The sequence below is a fragment of the Lepidochelys olivacea genome, assembly GCF_965140295.1.
Source record: "Lepidochelys olivacea isolate rLepOli2 genome assembly, chromosome: 6".
NCBI classification, from domain to species: Eukaryota; Metazoa; Chordata; order Testudines; family Cheloniidae; genus Lepidochelys; species Lepidochelys olivacea.
The window spans coordinates 118,688,867-118,716,591 of NC_140416.1; the positions used below are offsets into that span (position 1 = coordinate 118,688,867).

The 27,725-nt window shown below is 43.9% G+C and overlaps 1 protein-coding gene across 3 annotated transcripts in view; it reads left to right on the top strand.

Moving 5' to 3' along the window:
• SLC35F4 (solute carrier family 35 member F4) overlaps positions 1–13,172 on the top strand; it is a 184,379-nt gene extending 171,207 nt beyond the window's left edge. For all 3 annotated transcript variants that reach the window (XM_084630685.1, XM_084630686.1, XM_084630687.1), the window contains 4 exons: positions 3,612–3,737; positions 6,042–6,234; positions 8,570–8,659; positions 12,836–13,172. In XM_084630685.1, coding sequence (XP_084486811.1) covers positions 3,612–3,737; positions 6,042–6,234; positions 8,570–8,659; positions 12,836–13,077 — 651 coding nt within the window. In that variant the 3' untranslated portion in view covers positions 13,078–13,172. The remainder of the gene's footprint in view (positions 1–3,611; positions 3,738–6,041; positions 6,235–8,569; positions 8,660–12,835) is intronic.
• Positions 13,173–27,725: the final 14,553 nt, after the last annotated feature.

Consider the following 27,725-nt stretch of genomic DNA (forward strand, 5'->3'; position numbering starts at 1 on the left):
GGTCATGCAAATAAGCCTGTTCCCATATGGAGGAATAGAATGAAGAGTGGGATGTATAGATTCATAGGTTCCAAGGTCCAAAGGGACTATTATGACCATCCAGCTTGGCCTCACTACCCCCATCCAAACACAGAGAGCTCATACAAGGTTGCATTTTTCTGGGGTTTCCTTTTCCCTAGTAGTGGCTATTTTACAGAAAGGTTCTAGAATGGAACATAAACTCATGGATCAAGTGAAGTGATACCATATACTGTGGTTGCCCATATACAGATTTTTGTACTGTTGGTAGCTGACACCTACAAGCATTTGAAGAAGAGGCATAGTGTAGTAAAGAGAGGTATAGGGTAACATTTTCAAAAGGACCCAAGCAGGTTAGAGACCTAACTTCTATTGATCTAAGCAGGTTAAGTACCTAAGATATTTAACCACTTTTGAAAATCTCATTAGGCACCTCTTTGTGGCTTTAGGCACTTAATATCTTTGAAAAGCTGCCCCTCCCAAATCCTCTTTTCAAAAGTGACTTAGGTCCGGCGCCTCAAAGGTATTTAGGTGCCTAATTCCCATTGACATCTCCCATTGAAGGTGAGAGGGAAGGATGATCCACAGGCCTAAGACATGGGAAACCCAGGTTCAATTCACTGCTCTGCCATTGACTTCCTCTGTAACCTTGGGCAAGTCACTTAGCCTCTCTTTGCCTGAGGTTCTCTTTGTAAAATACAGATAATGTGCTTCCGTGCCTCACAGCGGTGTTGTGAGGAAGAAATACAAGGGTGTGAAGTGCTTTGAGATCTCCTGACGAGAAGCGCTATATAAGAAATAGGCATTGCTATTAATAATAAGGGTAAGTGGAACTGAGAATGTAAGTTCTACTTGACACAACCTGGCTCGCTTTGAACAACCTGTCCTTTAAAGATTAATTGCCACTTGCCACTACTAAATGTGATTCTCCATGCAAAGCCCTTTGCCAAATAAGCATGTTGTTTGTCGTTCAAGTTGTATACAGTTTTGTGCATCTGCTTTATACAACAAGTTCTGCACACATTTTTTGTGACATAGAATCTGTTTGGCCATATTTACCCTGGCTCTCTGCCAGTCTCTTTTGAAGTTATGCCTGAAAGGAAAACAAGTGCACCTGGTGAAGTTTAGCTTTTCACTCCCATAAGCAGAGCTGGGATGCTAATGTAGCATTTAAATTGAAATAATAATTGATGTTAAGAAGAGAATATACAATATTGGTTTTTTAAAAATTTGTTTTTGTTTAATTTCTGGAAATTAAAAAACTATCAAACTATCACACAGTTTTTTCATGGGAAAAACGTTACAAAAAGTGGTGGATTTTTTGCTTGCTTTTGTGTGTGTGGATCTTTTTTTCTCATAAAGAAACAGACAATGAAAAGTACAAAAATGTAAATGACTTACAGCTTGCCTGTGTTGGCCCTGTAACAAAGAAAGGGGGACCCCGCTGTATGTGCTGTGGGACTGTCCAATAGTCAGGTAGCTGTGAAAAGAGATGGATGCAAGAGTTGAAATGGGGCTCAGCTAAACCCTAGCCGAAAATCGTATCCTCGGTTACTTATCTACTAGACTGGGGGTTTCCCTCTGCCACAAAGACTTTGGTTCTGTGATCACCAAACACATGATTTTACAAAAATGGAAGAGTCGGCTTATGCCCAGACTGGAGCAATGATATTGGGACTTGTCTCACTTGGCAGCCAAAGAAAGACTAGCTTTGTGCCATCGAGAGCAATTATAGGAATCTGAAGAAATTTGGACCCCATGTCTAGATATGTCTGAATAAAAAATGTTGATCTGGCTCAAAGAATGCCAGACCTCCGTTCCACCTAACCCTTTCCCCCTCACCATTCCTGCCCCCCGCAGTCCTCCCTTTCCCTCCATGCCTTATTCAAAAAGCAGCGTTCTCTTGCTCAGTATTAACAGTCTCCTAAATATGGAAAAGTGTCCAGGCTGTTTGTAATACGCTGTTGAAAAACTCAGAACTGGGGTTAAGGGGCTCCCCTCACGTTGTGACAAATACACCCAAATTGATTTTGAAATGGAGCCTCAGTCCAATCCTCTGATTATTTTGAACCTGCAACTTTGTGAGCACAAATGAAAAGTAGTTGATTATGTCAGGATCAGAGTCGTGGGAGTTTTAAATGCCGGTTTTAAAACTGACCCATCAAATCTTTGGTGAACCCTGTGGCTTTTTACAACTGTGTTCTGGGCATTTTGGTGTCATGTCGTTTAACAGTGTAATGAAATTATACATATGGATCCCGATTTTCAAACACTGGAGCCCGATCTTCAGAAGGTCTGAGCTACCACAGCTCCCTCAGAAGTCAACGGGAGCTGCGGATACCCGGCACCTTTGAAATTCAGACCACTTGTTTACGTATCTAATTTTGGTCAAGATGACTAAATCCAGAGGGGAAGATTTTCAAAGGCACAAAGGACAAAGAGGTGTCCAACTCCTAAGGAAACCTAACTACCATCTGTGCCTTTGAAAATCTCCCCAGCTTTAGGTACCTAATTTCAAGCAACTGTGTTTGAAAATTTGGCTCCTTAAATGTAATAGATCATTTAAAAAGGTGGCTTTCCATACACAGCAAAGGGCCAGTTTGTGAAGCCCTGGTTCACATTAGTGAACAGTTGCCCACACAAGCAGTCCCCCTGGATAAAGTGCTTCCTAGCGTGAGGAGAGATACACAATCTAGCTGTACTTGTTGAGGTAAATCCACATTCAGTATTACCCAGTACAGATCATCCCCAAACTCTTGTTCTAAGTTTAGTGAGAAACGCTAGCTGGGATTTGGCGCCAGTGGGAGTTAGGCACACAGGTAAAATTTTCAAAAGCACCTACGTGATTTAGGCCTTGACTACCTGGGGAAATCACAATTGGATTTAGGAGCCTAAGGCCTTGTCTACATGGGGAAATTGACTGGCATAGCTTTTGCAGAATAAACTATTCTGCAGGTGTGGACACAAATCGATAATAAAAGTGACTTCTATTCCAGAACAGAATGTCCACACAGGGAGGTCTGGCAGGAATGCTTATTCTGCAGTGCTATGCTGGTCATTTCCCCTCTGTAGACAAGGCCTTCAGGTCCTAAATCCCGCCGAGATTTAAGAACCAAAATCACCTTGGTGCTTTTGGAAATTCTACACACAAATCCCACTGAAAGTTGGGCACCGAACTCCCTTATGTTCTTTTGAAAATCCAAGACACTATCTGTAGCCATACTAAAGACTTGTTTTGTCTAGCAGCAAATTAAATTGCATAGATGATAATGTGCTAAAACTGTCTTAATCTTGGGACTCGTTGCACCAAAGTGGATGTTAATCTAAAAATAATGTATGATAAAAGTTCTATCAATAGGTGCCATGAGACTTTGTGATGTTATAAACCCATATAGTTCATGATGCATATACCTTCATTACTATTTCATATCTTTCTCAATAGCTACATAATCACCTATTTAAGAGGAAACTAGAAGAACTAAAGTTAGAGAAAGTAGCTGGTAACTATCATAAAACCACACAGAGATAATCTAATCTCTTTCCAAGCAGTGAAGTTGCACTGAGCTTTAAATTTCTTTGTTTTGCTTATACAGATTGTTGCAGCAATAATGGCCATCACAGGAATTGTTATGATGGCATATGCAGATGGTTTCCATGGCGATTCAATTATCGGGGTGGCATATGCTGTTGGATCTGCATCCACCTCTGCACTCTATAAGGTGGGTCATAATGTTTTGTTAATAGCAGGGAAATATTCTTATTCTCTGCATCATGCGTTAAAAAATACACACGTTGAAAGCAAGCCAGGTTAAAAATATATAAGGCTCACCTTTGCTGCATAATTTAGATTCTAAGCAGGAAATGTCAGAAAAGTTATTACAGAGATAATTACTTTGTGACAACCATGTATTCAGAGGGGCTTTGCTTCATGAGCCTTAATGAAATCTCTATTATTATACTGCTGGAAGATTATCATCTATGATTTCATTGTTTTTTGCCATGGCAATTTATTGACACTATTTATAATGGGCTTGCTCCGCACAACGAGAAAATATTGAATGCTGTTAAACACCATGTTTCTTTGATGATGGCAAAATCCTCATCTCTTCTGCACTGCAGATCTCACTGCATTGCATATTCCGTGCTCGTTCTGGGTTGGGAACTCCCATCCAGGACAATGGAAGTAGTGCATGCAGCCTTTGATTAGAGGTGCGCAGGGTATGAGATTGCACTATTCTACCCCAGAGGTTCTACTTCAAGGCTTTATTCGAAGGCGTGCTCTCCTTGATTGACATTTTCTCTTGATTGACATTTAGTGAGAACGGACAGTCCATGCACGCAGGCTCCCTGCAGTCAGTGGGGTGGAGTGCGAAGCAGAATGTGGATCAGTGATGTGGAAGGAATCTAAAGCTAGCTTCCGGCTTCATCCTTAACTGGACGTGTCAGGTTCACCGGGAATAGTCACTCAATATGGATGAATTTGGGTCAATGGGGATGAACTCTGCAGTGATTTAACCCGCCTGTGGGTCCCCACCTGACTTCAGAGACCCTATGGGCCTGATTTTCCTCTCACACCAGCTTTACATTGATTTTTGATGGAGTCATTCGTGATTTACATCCATGCGAGGTCAGAGTTGAGCCCTATCACACTAAATATTTAACCGGGCTTGGCTCTAGGGTTGTATTTTATTTACATTTGTTCCTTGCGAAATATTTTTATAGGGTAACGTTACCGTTGCTGGCTCAAAGCTGGCCCCGTTTGTACTGTGAGAAGGATGTGGTTGAGTTGTGTGGACACAAAACTGAGAATGGGGATCACCTGAGTTTTAATCCCAGCTCTCTCTCTCTCTCTTTCTGTCTCAGACTCTTTTTTTGAGGCCATGAACCACTGATTTAAGCCTTGATTCATCAAAGTACTTAAGCTTGTGCCTAACTTTAAGCACATGAGTAGCACCACTGAAGTCAGTGGGACTACTTGTGTCTAAAATGAGGCATGTGCTTAAGTACTCTAATGAATTGGGGCCGGGGGCCCAAATGTTCAAGAAGGCTTCCAATTTTGGGTGCCCACCTGCAGCATCGGCTAACTTCAGCCATGGTTGGGGCTGCTCCGCACCTCTGGGGAAAAAATGGCTAGGTGCTGGATAGGCCCAAAGGAAGTGTCTGCCTTGGGGAGACAGACCAGACAGCGACATGGAGAGTAGTGGGTCAGAAGTGACATCATACACATGAAGGAGCCAGCCAGAAAGGCTGTGTCCTGACAGCAAGGGGTAGATTGTTTAACCCTTCCTCATGCGCATGGTTACTCACACAACCAGTCCCATTCAAGCCAAAGGGTCTCCTCACAAGCATAAATGATTAAAGGTCTAGAAAACATGACCTGTGAGGGAAGTCTGAAACAATGGGGTGTGTTTAGTTCTGGAGAAGAGAAGACTGAGAGGGGACACGAATGCAGTTTTCAAGAATGCAAAAGGTTGTTACAAGGAGGAGGAAGAAAAATTGTTTTTTTTTAACCTCTGAGGATAGGACAAGAAGCAATGGGCTTAAATTGCAGCAAGGGCGGTTTAGGTTGGACATTAGGGAAAACTTCCTAACTGTCAGGGCGGTTAAGCACTGGCATAAATTGCCAACGGAGGTTGTAGAATCTCCATCATTGGATATTTTTAAGAGCAGGTTAGAAAAACACCTGTCAGGAATGGTCTAGATAATGCTTGATCCTGCCACAAGGGCAGGGGACTGGACTAGATGACCTCTCGAGGTCCCTTCCAGTCCTATGATTCTATAAGTGCTCACCAGGAGAGCAAGGCCTATAAAGTTTTAATAATACAGGGCCAGATCATCCCCTTCTGTGGTAATACCCACTGGAGAGGGTTCTGGGGGGAGGAAATCTCAAAGACCCTCTTGCAGAGCTCTTCCATTATCAAGGGGAAAGTTTAGTCCATCCCACCAGCAGAGCTTTGCAGACATGGGAGAACTTCACTTGCAACTGGATGTAACTGTTTTAAAATCTTCCCTTTCCACCACAGGTTTTGTTCAAGATGTTTCTTGGAAGTGCGAACTTTGGGGAAGCTGCTCATTTCATTTCCACTCTGGGTTTCTTCAATTTAATCTTCATCTCGTTTACCCCAGTCATACTGTATTTTACAAAAGTGGAATACTGGTCTCCCTTCTCTGCCGTGCCGTGGGGTTATCTGTGTGGAGTAGCCGGCCTCTGGTTAGGTATTTGCATAACACTTTTTCCATTTTTCTAATGCCTCTCATGTTATTTACTGCAGGATCACCTTGAAACAGCTGCCCACAGGAAAATTCTCCTTTCTCTAAACGTTTCAATGGCAGAGTTCCTTTGTAGCGAACATGTCCATCTCACCTCCCAAGGGACGCCACTGGGGCTGCTTGGAAAATGGTTAACATAGCTCCTGATTGGTGGGGGGGGAAAGTCCTAATTTAAACAAGAAATGCTGAGCTGCTCTAGTAATTCTGTCCCTTTTTACGTTCACATTTTTACAGTGGTGCTTCTGCTGCCCCATTGTCTTACATACAACTGGCTTATTTTCCAATAAACTTGATGTAGCTGCTTGTATTTAGTTAGTCATCCAAACGTTAGTTCTTGGAGCACTGTCCATTGATCATTTGTTGTGGTTGTGCTCGTAGTTAAAGGCCGACGAAACCAGGGCTTCTTTATGCTGAATGCTGCAATAGCTTGTGCTCCACTTTGGTGCAAATGAAAGGCTGCACGGCCTTTAACGCCTCTGCTCCATTTGCGAAGTTTCCTCTTTCAAAGAACAGTTGCCAGTGCTCCTCAGTCTGTGAAGAGAACCACTGAAATTGACCCAGGTCTGCTTTACACTCAGTTTCCTTTGCTAATAATGAAAGTGTCCATCTGTTTGGAACCGAACAGATTTTTTTTTTTATCTCAGCCGTAAGTACACTAAATGGAAACGCTTTTGGGAAAACTATTGTTCGTGCCGAGATGGGTTTCCCAGCCACTCAGAGACTGAATCAGAAGGGATGGCAGAGGTGTTGAGAGATTAGACTCTCTTCCACTTGCTGCCCTAGACCTAATTACATCCACTCTACCGGTGTCTAAGAGCACCAAGGTAGGTATAATTTATCATCCAGGGAGCTGGTTGAATACGGATGTTAAAGAGCAGCTGCTGCACACAGCAGGCAGAAAGCGAGCATAAAATCCTCAGTGTTGCTAGCTCTGTGCCATGCCCCTTCCTGATAACACCAGGGTAGGAGCAGGTGGTGTGGCCATGGAGAAGCGCGGCCTGGCTGGGGTGCAAGGTGCTATTGCACAAAACACTCCCTCGCTGATAGAATGTCCCCTTGGGGGCTGTTTCCAGCCCGTGCAATCTGCAGCAGCAGCCCTGAGGCCGCCCTAAGTTGTACTGGGGCCAAACTCTCTACTACGCAGCTCCAGAACAGGGGGATGGGGGCGTAGTTTGGCTGCACCTGAGGGTTCAGCCCCAGAAACCTAGCTGAGCTCAGGGGAATCTAACTTAGCTGCATTCAGAGATGATGTCTGTCTGAGTGGTGATGGTAGCAGCAGTGCATAATAGAAATAATGCTGCTCCAAGGGGACTGAGGCTCAAGAAGGGAAAGGGAAACAGGAAAGGGGAAAACAGAATAACGGATGAGCCTGAATCAACCCAGTACCCCCACGGATGCTGGGTCATACAATATAGTGCAGTATATATATATATATATATATATAGTGCCCTGTCCTTCAACTGCCTTCACTTTAAAACCCGTTTAAAAGGATGGGAGGTTTCAGTGACGCTCTAATAGCTTATCATCTTTCACTTGGCTAGGCCTCCTCATGCTGCAACATCCATTTAGTAGCCATGGCCCTACTCGTAAGGGACTGTGCATCCAAAAAGAACACCTCCCCTCTGGTACCTGCACTTCTGAAAGCCCGTGAAAGGGAATTCAGAGTCCTCTCCAGTTACGCTGCTGCTCTCATCTCATCCACTGGCCTCTTCCCCGTGAACTACAGAGTAGTTGACTCCCTTCTTTTTTCAGTGGCTGAACAAAAAGGACAGGGCTGGCTATCCTTCAAAAGTGGTAGGCACATGTGCTTCTTGCTGCCATGCTCCTTTCATGGATTGTGTAGCCAGAGGCAGCACCTCCTTAGCTGGTGAAATGCTACCCCCGGCTCCATTCCTGGCCTGTTGAGACAGCAGAATTCCACCCTAACCCAAGAGGGACTAGCCTGTTTGAGAACAGTCCTGGTTTCTTTTGTGGGTAGGGTGTAAAGCACTTCTTGAAGACACCCATTGCTCCTCGGAGCCTGGCTGCAGCTTCAGTTCAAGCTTCAAAACAGGAAAGTGGCCCATTCTGAATGAGCAGTTTTTTTTAAATACGAACTTACAGCCAACCCTTGTCTCCTTCCCCATGGAAAACTTACATTCTGCTTGTGACACATGCAGGATCAGGCCCTTGATGGGCAAGAACTTATTAAAGTGCCTAATGTAATTTAAAAGTTGAGAAAGTCCGTCTGTGATTATTTTATTACTTCCAGCATCTCATGTATCATTCTCTGTCTTTACAGCTTTTAACATATTGGTAAATGTTGGAGTTGTGCTGACATATCCCATCCTAATTTCTATCGGGACAGTGCTCAGTGTTCCTGGAAATGCAGGTACAAATAATGCAATTAATGAATAAAAATCATAGAACAAATGTACTAACATTTGAAGTAATTTTTAAGGGCAAATTACGTTGCCATATTTCTTCGGAAAGATTTACTAATGTAACCCTTCTGCCAGGTGGAGCCAGCAGCAACCAGGGTCGGGTTCAATATCTAAGGGTTCCTTTCCATCGATACAATACAGAACCAGCTCGAGCCCCCACCCAGTAACCTGGGAAATTGACACATACCCCCTGGGTGCCTCTGAGAGGCAATACTTCCCCACTCGCAAGCATAGAGTCTGAATGTAGAAAAGAAACTTTTAATAAAAGGAGGGAAGTAACGTGGTGTTAATTTGGGAAAACACCACAACTAGGGTTCATAAACATAAACCATGAGTAAAAGACCCACCCCCAAGTAGGTTGGTCAGTGTCTTTGTCCCCTCAAGTTCTTAAATCCAGCCACCCAAAAGTCCCTTTCATGTGCCCGACCCTTCTCTGCACCCCACTCACAGTCACTGTCCTTGGTCAGTGCAGACCCAGAGTGCAGAGGTGCATCTGCAGAGTTCACTTCCCCTCTGACTGAAGGGGTGGTAAAGAGGCACCTTACTCTCTCCACTGCTTGGGCACTCACTGGTTGCTCCTGCTGGCCACCTGCTGGCTGCTCTCACCGGGCCTCTCTGCCGGTCACCTGCTCGCTGCTCTCGTCTCGCCTCTCCACCAGCCGCCTTGCTGGCCACTTGTTGCACCTCTCCAGCCACTTGTTCACCAGCTGACTGTCAGTCACCTTCTGCTGCCCCTTGCTGTGACCTCTGCCCATCAGTCTCTTAGTGATTGTAGCTCTGTGCAGGCTGGCCAGAATACAGTCCTGCCACAAGTGATTGCAGCTTTCAGTGATTTCAGCTCTGGGCAGAAACACAGTCCTGCCACAAGTGGTTGCAGCTCTCATTGAAAAAAGAAAAGGAGGACTTGTGGCACCTTAGAGACTAACCAATTTATTAGAGCATAAGCTTTCGTGAGCTACAGCTCACTTCATCGGATGCATACCGATGAAGTGAGCTGTAGCTTTCAAAAGCTTATGCTCTAATAAATTGGTTAGTCTCTAAGGTGCCACAAGTCCTCCTTTTCTTTTTACGGATACAGACTAACACAGCTGCTACTCTGAAACAGCTCTCACTGAGCAATTTACAATAACAGAAAAGGTTCCTAATGAAGCCTATTTAGCTCTATTCTTTGAACAGTCAGGGGGAACAGGTTGAACCAGTCTTAAAGAGGACCCTTGTTGAGGGTGTGCAGCCTCCTGTCTGGGAGATCTGCTGGTCCCCCGTCCCCTCTCCCCCACTTTCACAGGTCTCTGATATCCTTTGGGACAGGTTAAGCACAGTCCTGCTTTTCTGTATTCCCACAATAATTACAACATTGGTAACCATATTTCACTACTCCTGCATTTAGAACTAGGGTGATTTCTACCCAATCCCAGCCAAAGTTGATCATTTTGACACTGCTGTATGTGTTAAATATGTAAGCAAAGCAGGAGCAAACTGTATTTACATAAACACACCCAAGCCTCTACCCCTCCCAGCTAGCTGTCAGGGAAGCATTCACTCAGACCTTGCTTACACTAACTTAGCTCACATTTTAAATAAACATGAAGCTGCCAACACTAGAGCTGTGCAAGAGGTTTAGATTTTGCAAGTGCAATTTTTCACTGGGAAATTAAAAGTCAATATATGATTTTCTAGTACAGTAACTCCTCACTTAACATTGTAGTTATGTTCCTGAAAAATACTACTTTACGTGAAACAATTCCAATTTCCCCATAAGAATTAATGTAAAGGGGGGGGAGGGGGTTAGGTTCCAGGGAATTTTTTTTCGCCAGACAAAAGACTATATTTTATACACACACACATATACATACATATTATACATACACACACACACACATATATATACACAATATGTATATACATACACACACACACACATATATATATACAATATAAGTTTTAAACAAACAGTTTAATACTGTACACAGCAATGATGATTGTGAAGCTTGGTTGAGGTGGTGGAGTCAGAGGGTAGGATATTTCCCAGGAAATGCCTTACTGCTAAATGATGAACTAGCACTCGACTGAGCCCTCAAGGGTTAACACATTGTTGTTAATGTAGACTCACACTCTACAAGGCAGCACGGATGGAGGGAGGGGAGACAGCATGACACAGAGAGACAAACCACACACCCTGTGTATGAGAGAGAGAGACGCGCATTGCCCCTTTAAGTACACTGACTCCACTCTAAGTACATTGCCTTTTTAAGTAGATCAGCAAGTTGAGACAGCCGCTGCTGCCAGCAAGCTCCCTCCATCCTGAGCCCTGTCATGTCCCCCACACCCTGCCTGCTCTGTGGAGATCGGGTAAAGGAGCATAATGTGGGGGGCAGGAGCAGAGGGGAGGAGGACACCCTGACATTAGCACCCTTCTTCCCCCACCCTGCACAGCAAGCAGGAGGCTCCTGGGAGGAGTGGTAGATACGCTGGAGGGGAGGGATAGGATACAGAAGGACCTAGACCAATTGGAAGATTGGGCCAAAAGGAATCTGATGAGGTTCAATAAGGATAAGTGCAGGGTCCTGCACTTAGGACGGAAGAACCCAATGCACAGCTACAGACTAGGGACCGAATGGCTAGGCAGCAGTTCTGCGGAAAAGGACCTAGGGGTGACAGTGGACGAGAAGCTGGATATGAGTCAGCAGTGTGCCCTTGTTGCCAAGAAGGCCAATGGCATTTTGGGATGTATAAGTAGGGGCATAGCGAGCAGATCGAGGGACGTGATCGTTCCCCTCTATTCGACATTGGTGAGGCCTCATCTGGAGTACTGTGTCCAGTTTTGGGCCCCACACTTCAAGAAGGATGTGGATAAATTGGAGAGAGTCCAGCGAAGGGCAACAAAAATGATTAGGGGACTGGAACACATGAGTTATGAGGAGAGGCTGAGGGAGCTGGGATTGTTTAGCCTGCAGAAGAGAAGAATGAGGGGGGATTTGATAGCTGCTTTCAACTACCTGAAAGGGGGTTCCAAAGAGGATGGCTCTAGACTGTTCTCAATGGTAGCAGATGACAGAACGAGGAGTAATGGTCTCAAGTTGCAGTGGGGGAGGTTTAGATTGGATATTAGGAAAAACTTTTTCACTAAGAGGGTGGTGAAACACTGGAATGCGTTACCTAGGGAGGTGGTAGAATCTCCTTCCTTAGAGGTTTTTAAGGTCAGGCTTGACAAAGCCCTGGCTGGGATGATTTAACTGGGAATTGGTCCTGCTTTGAGCAGGGGGTTGGACTAGATGACCTTCTGGGGTCCCTTCCAACCCTGATATTCTATGATTCTATGATTCTATGATTTCTGGGAGCAGCTCCAAGGCAGATGGCAGGAGCAGCACATGGCAGTGGGGGGAGGGACAGCTGAACTGCTGGCAATTGATAGCTCGCTGGGCGGCTGCCTCACAAGGAATGGAGGGGAGCGGGGAGCTGATACGGGGGCCGCCGGCTCATCTTGGTTCCAAGCCCACCAGCTAGCTCCAACAGGCTGCTCCTTCTGCAAGCACTGGACAAAGCAGGCGGCTGCCAAACAACGTTATAAGGGAGCATTGTGCAACTTTAAACGAGCATGTTCTCTAATTGATCAGCAACGAAACGACGTTAACCGGGACGACGTTAAGTGAGGAGTGACTGTCCATGTAACTCCCATAACAACCTACGGGCTTGGTTGTGCACCTGGGTGGGCTATCTGTTGCTGTGGTCTGGGACAGGGCAGCAGTGGAGAGTGGGTGGAGCTTTGACTTCACCTCCCAGCATGCTGGCCAGCATAGCTGCGCCAGTGCAGATGGAGAAGTAATCTGTGCCAGGTATAGGACTAGCAAAGATTACTTCCTCCTTGCTGCATGGAGAAAGTAACCAAGGACCAGACTGTAACTCTCTGACTTTTACTCAAGGCTTGTGTGAATTTTACAATCTAGCCTTAATATTGAATGACTTACAGTACACATTACTATTAAAACAGAAGGCACGGAGGAAAAGTGAGGCTTTCCAATAAAACTCACTGTTAAAATTATAGGAAACATACAAGACTTGTTTTGACGAAGCCATGCCAAGCAGAATGACAGTATTTGATTTCACTGTCTTTTCCCCCATTGTAGCTGTGGATCTCCTAAAACATGAGGTGATCTTCAGTGTAGTAAGGTTGGGTGCCACAATCATCATCTGCACTGGATTTTTGCTAATGCTTCTGCCCGAAGAATGGGATGAAATCACCCTGCGATTCATCAACAGCTTAAAGGAAAAGAAAAGTGAAGACCACGCAGAAGATATCACAGACTCCAGTGTGCATACAAGGAGCAGAAGCAGAGCCAACGGGACAGTGTCTATACCACTGGCTTAAAGCTGGCGAACATTAACTGCACGTGAATGTATATTCTGTGAATATAATTTAATTTTCTCACTACTTGTATGCTAAAATGACAGTATTACTCTGAACTGGGGATGAATTATAAAATAAATGATAAACACATCAATAATAAATGTTTACATTTATACACTTACAAAGGAACAGGTGTAAATAACCACAATAAATTCTTTTGTAATGAAACGTTAATCTGCATTCTATTTAGTTGCCTTTTTATAAAAAAATCAAATCCACTGTGCAACTTCACAGCTGTGCTTCTGTTAACAAAAAGGGGAGTGGGTGAAGTCTTCAAAGGCCTGATTTGTATGTTTGTTTAGTTCCAGCCTGCATCTACATCAAAAGTTAAACATTCATGTTCTTTCCAAATTTAATGATTTGACATTTGTACAAGGTGGTACCGAAAAGGCAGTGGACTCATTTTAAAACACCCAATCAAGAATCTTGGAACCCTAAAATATGAAGGGAACTGAGGTCTCACATTAAAGTTTCAAATTTTTATTAAAACATACAAATATATTCTCAAGGATATAAATTCACCTATGTAATTCTATTCCAGTGCTGCTAAATATGCAGAGGAAGCTAGCTGAGCAAAATCTGGAAATACGACAGTGTCATTTCTTAGCTCACAATTAAATGTGATCACACGGAGTAATACCTTGCTCCATGAGTACTCCCATTGTCTTCAGTGGGGCTACTTGGTCAGTCAGGCACTACTCGTGAGTAAGGGCGAGAGGATCTTGTCCCAAATGCTAAAATCATTCATTAAAGGTATGACTTCCTCAACTAAAAGCAAAGTTCAGAGTAGGTTGGCATGCTTATTTCCTTGATTGGCAATGGCTAGTTCTGGTTTCAGAGTAACAGCCGTGTTAGTCTGTATTCGCAAAAAGAAAAGGAGTACTTGTGGCACCTTAGAGACTAACCAATTTATTTGAGCATGAGCTTTCGTGAGCTACAGCTCACTTCATCGGATGCATACCGTGGAAACTGCAGCGGACATTATATACACACAGAGATCATGAAACAATACCTCCTCCCACCCCACTGTCCTGCTTATCTAATAGCTTATCTAAAGTGATCATCAAGTTGGGCCATTTCCAGCACAAATCCAGGTTTTCTCACCCTCCGCTCCCCCACACACAAACTCACTCTCCTGCTGGTAATAGCCCATCCAAAGTGACAACTCTGTTAGTCTCGCAAAAAAAATGGGGCCATCAGACACTTGGTAATACAAGGAGGAATCACCTAGAACAGTGGTTCCCAAACTTTAACAAACTTTCACTGAAATGTTAAGTCTCATGAACCCCCTCCTAAAAATGAATATTTCCAGGGATTTTCTCCTTTACCTGAGTATAAATTATAAAAGCAGTGACCTTGGAAATATAAAATTTGTTTTTATAACATGCTTATTACACGCTATTTATTATTTATCATTACAAGTATTTTTATTACGTTATGAAAACGGCAACACTCTTCCAAGATCTCACTTTCGTAGCTTGTTTCACTTTGAATAAGCCTGTTATAAGACAAGGCTCCTATGGTTCATCAAGGAGTATCAGATGTGAAACAGCAGGAAGGGATTTAAGAAGCCAACTCAATGAGTTCCTCCTACACAAGCGTTCAGGTCTTGAGCAGTCCTGGCAAACAACGCACGGTACGACAAAGCTTAAACTTGTTCTTCCTAATAATTTTAAAAACAAGACTAGCTGCCTATTTAATTTAAAAACAGCAAAAAATATCCACCTCCCTTTCCATTTCTTATAAGGAGTCTTGAAGTTTAAATCTCCTCAGTGTGATAGATATGCTTGCTTTGATCTGCTTAGCTCTTGCAAGTCCATGGGCTCCATGCTGCCTGGGGTTCCTAGGAACAGCTCTGTCCACCATTAGGGAATTTTTTCCCAAGAACCCCCTGTAACATTTTGCGAACCCCAGTTTGGGAACCACTGATCTAGAACATAAGCTATGTGCTGTGTCCGTGTATGTCCTGCAGCCATACCTCCTTAAGCTGTGATCTTGTCATCTCTGATCAGTTGGCGGCAGTTGGTAACTGGATGAAAGACCTCTCAGGACAGGCAAGCTACTATAGAAGATTTTTTGGAGATTAACTACTGGAGAGTCAGGGGACTTCTGCTGTTGGAAATGCTGTAATTTCACATTTGCAAAGCTGAGGGCCATTAACAATAGCCCAAGCCCACTGACCAGACCCAACACTAGCACGAACCAACGTTGATCTGGCCCCCAACTGGAGCTTAGTAAGAGCCAACAAAGTGGCCCCAATTCTAGCCCTCATCTGGGATCCCAAAATTGCCCAACCCTAAATCTAGAAACCACTTATGAACTGATCTGAAACCTAACCCTAAACCTACACTGTGGACCACTAACTGACTCCAGATATAATGTTATCCCTACTCCTGGTCCAAAGTCTTCCCTCAACCAGAACTAAGAACTACACCACTTACGGTTACAACCTGTTTGTTGTTTACTGGATTTTGTGTAGTGCCTTGCCAGTTACAAGAATAAATTTGCCAGGGGAGTTTTCACATGAGACAGGGTAGAGCGCTCTGCAGTTCACACCCTTGTAGTCCAGACTGCAGCTCCGTGTTAAAATAATGTAAGAAAAAGGAGAAAATAACATAAAAATACACATATTGTGTATATGTTTTCTAAAACATTTTAGTAATAATTAGCTATTGTCAGCATTAAGACCCTTTTGGTTGGTGGTAAGGGGAGGAGACAGTGGCTGGTTTTTGCTGGGAGGGGTGGCCAGCGGCCAGGTTTTTTTGCATCTTAGAGGTGGCAACCATTGAGCCATCAAACTGGTTCCAACCCTAATCCTAGCCTGGTCCCAACTCACTGGCTCCAAGCCTAACGCTAGCTCATACTAACTGGCCTTAAACCTCACCCTGTGCCCAAGAACTGGCCCCAGTTGTAATCCAATCTGCCCCAATCCTAGCCAAGGCCAACAGCCTGGCAGCAAGTTTTATCTGAGCGGTAAGGTATGATCTGGCCCCAACTATACCACAGCACAAAGCTTCAAGCAGGCCCCAGCTTTAAGCCTAGCCCAGGCCCTTGCATAGTCTCACGCCTAATGAGGCTTCAGAACCTTACCTGAGCCTTAACCTGGGAGCAGGAAGTAACTCAACCCTAACGCTAGCAGTGGCCCAGAACTGGCCCCCCCCATAACTTCTCTCTGTACCCACTGATCAGGCCTCAGCCCTAAACCTAACCTGGCCTCACAAACCGCGCACAATCTTAACGCTAAGCAGGGCCACCACGATTGCCTCAACCCTAACCCCAGCCAAGACTGTGGAGCCCTCCCACATCAAATGCCTGCACCAGTGCACGCTTCCCCAGTCTTAGCTCAGGCCTACAAACCAGCCACAAGCCCAACCCTAGCCTTGCCCCACCGTGCTCCTGACATCACCTCATCATAACTTTAGCCCTGCGTGGCTGAATCTGTCCCACTCATAACTTTAATTTAGGGCATTGATGTTGCCTCAAACGCTACCTTTAGGTCACCTCACCACACCTAAGGTTACCACCTTGGAAACACCAAAAAACCCAAGCATCCCCATTGCCACAAAGCAAGCCTGCCTTAACCATAAGACAGCATCACAAACCACATCCTCCCCACCCCGCCCGCCCATTTCAACAGCCACTGGAGAGAGCGAACACATACAGATACATTTGCTATCATCTTCTTGCTTAAACTGCAGCCCTGGGACCACTGCAGCATTGTCAGCTGGACACAGAAATGTTTAACATTAGCTAGCCCATTGTATTGTGAAATAATGCAACTCTTTAGACCTACATTAAAAAAAAAACCATGGCAGATTAAATTAGTTTTTTGGCAACTGGCACATCCATAAAAAATCCAGCCAGGCTGGTCAAATACTGGCCAGGTGGAACCCTAATCACACCTGAGCTTAAACACGAAACACTGAACCCTTAACACAATCCAGGCTTCCATACTAGTCTGAAACCTAACCCTAGCTCAGACTCACAAGAGGGCTCCACTCTCAATCCTCCCCTTATTCTGAGTTGATAAACTACCCACAGCTGTCTTGCACTCTCAGCTGTAAGAACTGATCTAACCTGGGCCACCAAGCCCATCCCAATGCAAACCTTAGTTCAAGCCCCAGAACGCTGCTCCAACTCTTCTCAGTTCACTGACATTGAGCAGTCTTCAGTTCGGATTTTGGCCAGCTGTTAGCCCTGGGATAGGGTTAGGATTAATAGGCCAGGGCTGGGGTTAGGGGTAGCTCATGGGCCCTACACATACTTAGAGTTGTGAACAGGTCTTGGCCTAGGGCCTAAATTAGATTCGGGGACTGTTTATGAGCCCAGGTCTTGATTAGGGATGGGCCATTTAGTGGGCTGGGGTTATGGTTGGGTCCAGGCCATGAGCAGAAGTGATGGGACCCATTCCTAGTTTGTGACGTGCAGGGGGATGGGAGGAGGGCCTTGTGAAATAGAAAGAGATGAAGCCATTCATAATTTGGTGGGGGTTGAAAGATTTGGTCACTGAGCCTCTTCAGAAGTGTTCACTAGGAAGCTGTTGGTACCCTTCATAGGTTAGTAAAGGCATCTCTCACAGCACACCTCAGGGGTACACCAATGCCTTCTAATGCAGAGCCTGTGATAGCTTCTTGGTACATACGCCATGCATTTATGAAGGTTAGCAACATGCAGAACTAGATGGTTCTGAATCATTTAAAATGCGTTTGGTTTGGTTTGGTTTTTTTTAAAACCTGTGACATATTGGGGCCTGATTCGGAACTCATTTACACAGGCGCAAATCAAAAGTAATTCTATTGAAAGTAATGGATTTTTGCCCCCCCCCAAAATACAGGTGCAAGTGAGTCCAGAATAAGGACCATTGTGATTTCCAGATATCAAGAGCATATCATTGTTAGCAGTGCATTTTCTGCAATTCTAGTCATGCAGGGCTTATATGGCCACGATTAGCTTATGAAAACACTTCCTTTTTATGGGTGCTTGTTCTCAGTAATCTTTGGATTGAATTCCTTTCTATTATATATAACGCCAAATAATAATCACAATTCCACACTGTGTTCATAAAAGTAATATAGCTTTTTGAGTGTTACTGCAAGGCATTTGGTACATTGGTTAAAAAAAAAAATCAATCTGTAGCCAAATTGCTTCCAAATAACAGTCATCTTTGATTTTTATGACTGTTATTACAGTCAAACAATGACATTTTAAATTATAGATTGATATTTTAAAGGAATTAGCTGTGTTTGACTTTTAAAGGATTTTTCATTGTGGAGAGTGAGACAAATATTAATGTGGGTTAAAGCTACAGTTTACTAGAGCTACAGTTACAAGATTTTTCCAAAGGCACTGGTGGGTTCTGGGGCACACCGCTGGAGCCACCTTAAAGGTGCCTGAAGCTAGCTGAAACACCAAATCACTTTAAGGAGTCGCAAAATCATTAATCACTTTTGAATAAGTTGGCTGTTTAAAACATACCAAGGCTTTAAAGAAAACCATGCACGGCCTGCTATTGTCGTGCGTATCGAAAGAAAAACGGGTATACTGGCTAGCTGTCCGTCACATAGCATTCATATAGAACAGACTGAAATCAGTTTGTTGCTTATAGTGTGTTTGGGAAGCATTCATTATTGTGACCCACGCTTTGTATAAAACCCATGGTCATGTTGTAGTAGATGAACAGCACTGCAAACCCCAGTGTTAAAAGAAAATTGTGTCAGGCCCCCAAAATCATGAGATTAGTTTAAAAATAATGAGATTTAAAAAAATAATAAACGCTGGGGCTTTTTAGTTTTCTTCTGCTATTTGAGCCTTGGGGGGGAAGGGGCTCACATTTTTAAGTTTTCCTCCTGAACAACAAAGACCTGAAACTGGCCTTTTTTTTTTTTTTTTCAAATGAAAGCTCAGTTTCACTCATAATCTCATGACTCTAAGATATGGGGCTTTAAGAAAAGCTCCGAACATCACGAGATTCATGATAAACGCGCCAGGGTTGGCAATATTGCCAAATGTAGGACTGGGGCCATTAACTTCAATGGGTAGAGTTCTAGTTGAAGATCACACTTGCTGTTTACACCTGGAGTCCTATTTCCTGGCTCTCTACATGTGGAAAATTTAACCCAAAAATCTTGTTCTCTCAAAATCCTCTTGCAATATTTGAGAACATATCAACTAACTTTCTGTTGGCTGGAGTCTACTGGACCACGCTAACTTGATTTCTGACAACTTACTGCTCTGCATTAATGCAACAGATATTTTTAGTGAAAAAGCAAATTCCAAAATGAACAAAAACCCCTCTCGTTAATACGCCAAAGCACAGCCACTCAGTGTGAACAGCTCCACTTCTCACTGCAACTTCAAGTACAGGTACAGAATCACGTCTTTGAGGAATTTCATCTTTAATAAACTAGGAAAAACAACTTCCTATTCTGATGTTCCAATTTCATGAGATGTTCGTGTGGCCAGAAGGCACAGCGCATGAGTGTCCTGACCAGTCAAGTTTGGACGAATGGGCTTGAACTTGGTTAAGTTAGGTGTAAACTATCCAGGCTCCAGTGCATAGCAGCGAACACGTCAAAACTCCCATGCTACTTAGCAAAAGCAAGAGTCTTTGCACTGAAAAAAGTAGCATTGCACATTAGGCACACTGTCTAGTGAGACTTACAGGGCCTGAGCCAAAGCCCACTGTAATCCATGGGAGTTCTTTCTACCACAAATAAAATGCAAGCTTAAATTTTACCGAAGACCATCGCACACATTTTGCCCACAAAGTTTAGAGCCCCAGAGCTCTATAAGAGCTAGGTTTTATGATGATGATGACCCGAACGCTCCCAAAGTTTGGGGCTATCTAGACCTGGGATTTTTGGCTTGGATCTATTCCACGTAGATTCTTCTCCCCACCTCATCACCACAGGAGCTAGCATTTTCCAGTCATGCATGAAGCAACGTGACTAACATCTGTCCCGTGTGTGTCGCTCCCGCTCATCCACTCCCTTGGGGGAGAACTGTGTGTGCAGTGGAGCGTTTGTTTCGGTAGGAGCTTTTTTTGTAAATACACAGAGAGCTATGAGCGATGGGTGGAGAAGGCAGGTTGAAGAGGTGCATCTTGCCCTTAGAGCAGAAGGTGAGCGGGTCTGTGGTGCTCCTTAGTTTCGGTGGAAGTTCATTCCACATTAGTTATGGTGGGCCAACAACATGTCTCTTGTTATGGCAACATGGAAGCCCAGGATGTGCTGCCCACGATAGGGCCTCGGTGGTGTATACCCACTCTCTTCAGCGTGAGCCTGGGGCTTTGGATGAGCAGGTTCAGGTTGAGTGCTCTCTCTCTTCCCCAGCAGTCCAGAAGGCCTGCAGGACTTTCCACGGACAAGGGCATTGCACAGCAATTGCTAAACCAGGCTCTCCAGCGAGTGCAGGGGGGAAACTCGAGAGCTATTCTCCTCTGGGACCTCCTCAGTTCAGGATATAGCTCTCCTGACTGTATTTGCAGATACATTTGCAAATCACTAGTTTTATATGCTCTGGATCTGCTCTAATCATCTGGTCCACCATGCTCAATGCCCCAGCCTAGCCCAGCCCTGGGCCACAGATCTGTGGCCGTTCTCTGCATTTGGAGACTTCGGGCCTCCTTCGAAATGGTTCTTGCACTCACTGAGGAGCATTTAGTATCTTCACACCTTTTGAAACAATTAGTTTACCTCCCCTGCCCTGAAGCTGATGTCCCATGAGTCCTCTGACCTCTGTACTGTTTGAACGCTTGTTGATCCTGTCAATTTTTTTTCTTGGTGCTTGAGGTACAGTATCAATCCACATGGAGCTAGTCCAAGCCTTCAGTGATGGTAGGCTTTAATGTTCAAATCATGGCTGAGGCCTGGGGCTATTGGAGCAGAAGCTGCGACTGTAGCCTCTGAATGGTTTCTTTAATAGCACCCAGGTGCCTTCTGAGCATGTGAGAGAAGTTTCAAATCAAGCCACACGAAACAGACTAGCAATGAACTGTAAGGAAAGGTCACAATTCCACTCAGTGTCTTAGAAATTTGACTTTACTATGGAGCTAAATTTTCCCCACCTTGCCTCACTCCCCTACATGCAGTCACTTGACCAACCTGTCCCTGCAATGCAACTGCAGGAATCATGCATGCTCACACCTGGATCCCCACACCTATTTTATGTAGTTGGGAACAACCACTAGGATCTGGGGGTCATAGTGGACCACAAGTTAAATATGAGTCAACAGTGTAACACTGTTGCAAAAAAAGCGAACATCATTCTAGGATGTATTAGCAGGAGTGTTGTAAGCAAGACACCAGAAGTAATTCTTCCGCTCTACTCTGTGCTGATATGGCCTCAGCTGGAGTATTGTGTCCAGTTCTGGGTGCCACATTTCAGGAAAGATGTGGACAAATTGGAGAAAGTCCAGAGAAGAGCAACAAAAATGATTAAAGGGCTAGAAAACATGACCATTAAGGGAAGACTGAAAAAATGGATTTGTTTAGTCTGGAAAAGAGAAGACTACAGGGGGGACATGATAACAGTTTTCAAGTACATAAAAGGTTGTTGCAAGGAGGAGGAGAAGAATTGTTCTTCTTAATCTCTGAGGATAGGAGAAGAAGCAATGGGCTTAAATTGCAGCAAGGGAGGCTTAGACTGGACATTAGGAAAAACTTTCTAACTGTCAGGATGGTTAAGCACTGGAAGAAATTGCCTAGGGAGGCTGTGGAATCTCCATCATCAGAAATTTTTAAGAGCAGGTTAGACAAACACCTGTCAGGAATGGGCTAGATAATACTTACTCCTGCCCTGAGCTCCAGGGTACTGGACTAGATGACCTCTCGAGGTCCCTTCCAGTCCTATGATTCTATGATTACTTTGGCCATCACCAGGACATCACTTGAGCTGCAGCTTGAGCTAATGGAGCTTCTCCATGGGCTTTGGATCAGGCCATAGAGGGGCAGCTGTAGCAGATACGTATTCTGTGGCTCAGGTGCAGAGGACATACAATGAATACGCGTTACGTTTGCCCCTACAATGCACACAGCTGTTTAGGACCCGCCATTGTCCTGACTTTTAGTTTAGCCCTTTTTAAGAGGAAGGCAAAAGCATTCCTAAAATACAGCGTAGTGGTTCAGCCAGGGAATAGGTAAATTAAGAACATTTGGTTATTACTTTACATGGATTTGTTTTAAATGAACTGGTTGTAGCATTTTTAGTGCCTTCTGTGACTGTTAGCCTCCTTTACCATCACTCCAGTAAAGTTTACAGCCTTCAAGTGAAGTAATGTGATAATTTTATCGTAGTCACATGACTTGGTTTGTACCCCACGGAAAGGAAGTACTGAACTGGCAGCTGCATTATCAAGTTTTGCCTCATGTGAGGGCTGCATCAAAGCTCCCTGGCTGGAAAACAAAACGTGCTTTGAATAAACCATCTTGAGTGCTATGCCATAAAATAATGCACTTGTGAGGGCTCAGGAAAGCAACAACAATGACAATATTATCCTGGCACAGTGGGAAGGCTCAACCTCTACTGGTACAAAAACTAGTTCCCTTGCAAACATATGAAACAACCAATGTGTGTGTAACCCTCATGTTGCTACAGCTTGAGTTTCCAGATGTATAATAATGACCTCTATGAACCCTAGTACTATACTGTCATTTCCAATCAATGAAATTACACTGGAATATTTTTCTTCACTCCTTGATCAGTTTCATGGAGATATGCACCTTAAACAAAACTAACAACTGCAACAATCAGCCAATTTGCATACTCCTGAGTGCTTCTTTTTTATTACTTAGGGATTTGTTTGAAGTCTAGCTGTTATCCAGCTGTTATTTTGGCAGTCAATTCTGTAACATTAACCACATCACTGTCCCATTTTATTACATATGCCTAGCCTTGTGTGTGTAGATTTTTGCCTGTCTGAATTTCATGTACAGCCAGTCATAAGATTCAAGGAAAAATGCAAGCATTTTTGCAGGACAGTGGACTGTCGTAACCAGGCTCTTCGGTGTTAATATTCAGACAAGTAATACGTACGACAAAGGGAATAGAAAGTAGTCACTATGAAGCAGAAATATCATCCTCCTCTCCTGTTTCCAATGCCAAGGTTAAGTAGGGCTGACTTCTGTCAGTTTCTTGGCTTTGGTACCCTAGATGGCCAGCCATCTCAAGCCTAGGCTTATTTTACAGATGGGGAATTGAGGTATGGAGAAGCTAAGTGACTTGCCCAAGATCACACAGGACATCCGTGGCAGAGCAAGGACTTGGACCCAAGGTCTGCCATGTCTTCGATCAGTGTCCCAGCCACCAGACCATCCTTCCTCTCATAAACCAGAATTATACTTATCAAAAAGTTCATTTATTATAATATACTTTGTCCCGCCTCATTACATTCCCTAATGAGGTAATATGCATGCAGGGTAGTGCACCATATCCTTCTGCTCTCAGACAGGGGCTTCGGATGTGATTATTTCTCTTCATTAAGTCTCACCTAGCGAATAGACTGTATTTAACTGTGGTGCTGCAAATGAGATTCAAGCAATTGCCCATCTTAGCGGCCCACACCATAGATCTACAGAAGGTCAAATGGCCCTCTTGAATTCTGAATTCATTTAATCTTACTTCACAGGGGCAGTTTGAATTGTGTAATGTTCCGGTTTTGCATTTATGACTGAATTTAGGACTGGAGAAGTGTTATGCACTTTAAGTCAAAGGGCAAGTGGGCCCCTAAGATGCTGATTCACTGGCCTCCCATGAATTCCCTGTATGCATGATTTCTTTCCATATTACTTCTTTTATCTTGGATATTTCTGAGACACCCATCATTCTCATATCTAATTACCATCTTGCTATGTGATCTTTGGCTATCTTAAGGAGCAATTCATCATTTTGTCAACGATACACAGTATGAGCTAAGATGAGGGTGTCCGAGCAAAATACATAGCTTTAGGGACAAATTTTCAACGGTGTTTGTAAATGCACCTACAAAAATGCCATTATACACTCATTATACACTCATAATGACATGCCATTATACACTCATAATGACCGGTGTAACATATGTAACAGTGAAGCAATATGATTGTAGCAACATATAAGGCATGCAGCTATTGTACGCGTATTTATGTCTCACTTTTGGGCAATGATGGCTGTCAGCGATGAAGCATGATGAAAACATTTGGCTGTCAGGGCATCAGTTTTTGACTTGTTAATTTGTACACATCTGCTGGAGTAAACCTGTGCCCTTTAAAAAGTGAGAGACCACCCCACCCCCCCACTTTGGCCACAACATGTATCTTTGTTCCACTGACAATAATGTGAATTTGAAAGGGAAATCTGGAGACAGAGCCAGGGAGGAAGCAAGCAGATTATTACAATTAGGCAACAAATGTGCTGCCCTGAATTGCTTTTGTGCCCCATTTTATTTAATTGTCATATTTCTCCTCTCACACAATGGTATGCCTAAGTGCATAATAACTAGCCCCAGGTTATTGCTGGTATACAGTCCATTGACCAGTCATCATGATGCCCTATGTGATAGCTTCAATGGACTTACATCAGTGATGTACTGGTCACACTTTATATTAAGGTTCTATGTATAAATAAGTCATAAAGTGTTAATATATGGTTAACTGAGGTTTTATTAAATCGTTTGTCAATTGTTACAAATTGTTATCGAATCCAGCGGGTCAATAGGTAGCTTCTAAGGATGATTTATAACCCCTTCGTCTGACACATACTACTTATGCTTATACCCTTTGAAAACTGAACCTTAATATAAACGGTGACTGATAAATTTGTCACTAATCAGTACTTCTAACTAACATTTAGATCTCTACAATAAGAAAATGAGCCCACTCCAGAGCTCTAGCAGGCCCCTGACACATGTTAGAAAACAAAAGTAAAACTGAACATCAGCTTAGCCCTGACAGCCAACAGAACTTAATACAACCTGTAACACAAATCTCCCCTCCTGGTGCCTCCTCCAAAGTCTTTTCTCCTGCAACTTGTGCTCCTCCCTCCAAGCACAGACAGCTGCAGCGACACAGAGCTGTCAACAGGGGAGCTGGAGTGGGCGTTCTGAAGGGGAGTTTGTGTTGTGGTGCTTGTTTGGTGGTTTTCTTTTTTTTTTTTTTTTTTGCTGTGGGGGGTGGTGTTTTGGGTGTGGTTTGTGTTTCCCAGATTAACAGGATTCAGGGGGGAAGGCTATGACAGATACAGAGGCAGCAGTGGGAGTGACCCATGTAGCTGAAGACACAATGAGGATGACTGGATGTGGAAGCTGCGGTACGTACATGATCCCGGAGGGGGCGCCTGGTAAGAGTTTTGTCTGTATGAAATGCCGTCTGATAGAGCTGATGGAGGAAAAGATCCGAGGTTTGGAGATGCAGGTGGAAAGTCTGGTAGAGTTTAGGAAGGGCTTTGAGCAGATTATGGAGCAAAGACATGAGGTATCTGAAGGGAAAAGCTCAGACTTGCAGGTGGAATCAGGGCTAGGGAATTCTGAGGGGAGACTGGGTGAGGAAAGTGGTCAGTGGAAGCATGTGACTAAAAGAACCAGGCAGAGGAAAAGACAGGCTAGTGAAGGAGAAATAGAGCTCAAGAATAGGTTTGCAGAGTTGGAAAATGAAGAAGGGGCTCAGCAGGTAGTCACTAAAGGTGGAAGGGCAAGGAAGAAGAGAAGAGCGGCTAATCCTATAGGAAAAGGGGAAGAGTCAATGGAGACTACACCAAATATGAGCCCCAGGAGGATACAGGATGGGTTGAAGAGCAGTACAAGGGAGAATAGGAACGGAAAGAACTTGCAGCCAGAGGGAACAGGGGATAGACTGGAGAATAGCACCATCACTAGGAAAAGGCAGGTCTATGTGATTGGGGACTCTTTACTGAGAAGAATAGATAGGCCTGTAACCAGAGCTGATCCAGAGAATAGGAGGGTGTGCTGTCTTCCAGGTGCTAAGATACGGGATGTAGACCTGAGGTTGAAAAGGATTTTAAAGGGAGCAGGAAAGAATCCCCTAATTATCCTTCATGTGGGAACAAATGATATGGCTAGATTCTCACTGGAAAGTATTAAGGGAGACTATGCTAGGCTGGGGAAGATGCTTAAGGAAATCGAGGCTCAGGTGATCTTTAGTGGGGTTCTGCCTGTTCCTAGAGAAGAGCAACAAAGGTGTGACAAGATTATGACTATCAACAGATGGCTTAGGCAGTGGTGCTATAAGGAGGGCTTTGGGATGTATGGCCACTGGGAGGCATTCATGGATAGAGGACAGTTCTCTCGGGATGGACTTCATCTCAGTAGGGAAGGAAATAGACTTCTAGGATGGAGGCTGGCACAACTGATTAAACTAGGAATTTGGGGGAGATGGTTGGGAGATGTCCAGGTAATCTCCACGCCGAATTTTAGCATTGAGAGGAAAGAAAACGAAGTAAGAAAGGATGCAGCCGTGGGTAGGAGGAAGGGCAGTGTAGATACCAGTCTAATAGGTTATACTGGCTGTAGAATGACCATGCCTAGTAGGGTACAGAATGTGAGCGAGGCCAAACAGCAAAAATGAAGATGTTTGTACACCAATGCGAGGAGCCTAGGTAACAAAATGGAGGAACTAGAGCTACTGGTGCAGGAAGTGAAACCAGCTATTCTAGGGATAACAGAGACCTGGTGGAATAGTCGTCATGACAGGACTTTGGGTATTGAAGGGTATGTGCTGTTTAGGAAAGACCGAAATAAAGGTAAAGGTGGTGGAGTAGCACTGTCTATCAATGATGAGGTAGAATGTAAAGAAATAAGAAGCAATGAAATGGATATGACTGAGTCCGTCTGGGCAAAAATTACATTGGGGAAGAAAACTATTAGAGCCTCCCCTGGGATAGTGTTCGGGGCGTGCTATAGACCGCCGGGATCTAATTTGGATATGGATAGAGCCCTCTTTAATGTTTTTAATAAAGTAAATACTAATGGAAACTGTGTGATCATGGGAGACTTTAACTTCCCAGATATAGATTGGAGGACGAGTGCTAGTAATAATAATAGGGCTCATATTTTCCTAGATGCGATAGCTGATGGATTCCTTCAGCAAATAGTTGCTGAACCGACTAGAGGGGATGCCATTTTAGATTTGGTTTTGGTGAGTAGTGAGGACCTCATAGAAGAAATGGTTGTAGGGGATAGTCTTGGCTCAAGAGATCATGAGCTAATTCAGTTCAAACTGAACGGAAGGATTAACAAAAAAAAATCTGCAACTAGGGTTTTTGATTTCAAAAGGGCTGACTTTCAAAAATTAAGGAAATTAGGGAAGTGGATTGGACTGAAGAATTTATAGATCTAAAGGTAGAGAAGGCCTGGAATTATTTTAAATCAAAGCTGCAGAAGCTATCGGAAGCCTGCATTCCCAGAAAGGGGAAAAAATTCATAGGCAGGAGTTGTAGACCAAGCTGGATGAGCAAGCATCTCAGAGAGGTGATTAAGAAAAAGCAGAAAGCCTACAGGGCATGGAAGAAGGGAGGGATCAACAAGGAAAGTTACCTTATTGAGGTCAGAACATGTAGGGATAAAGTGAGACAGGCTAAAAGTCAAGTAGAGTTGGACCTTGCAAAGGGAATTAAAACCA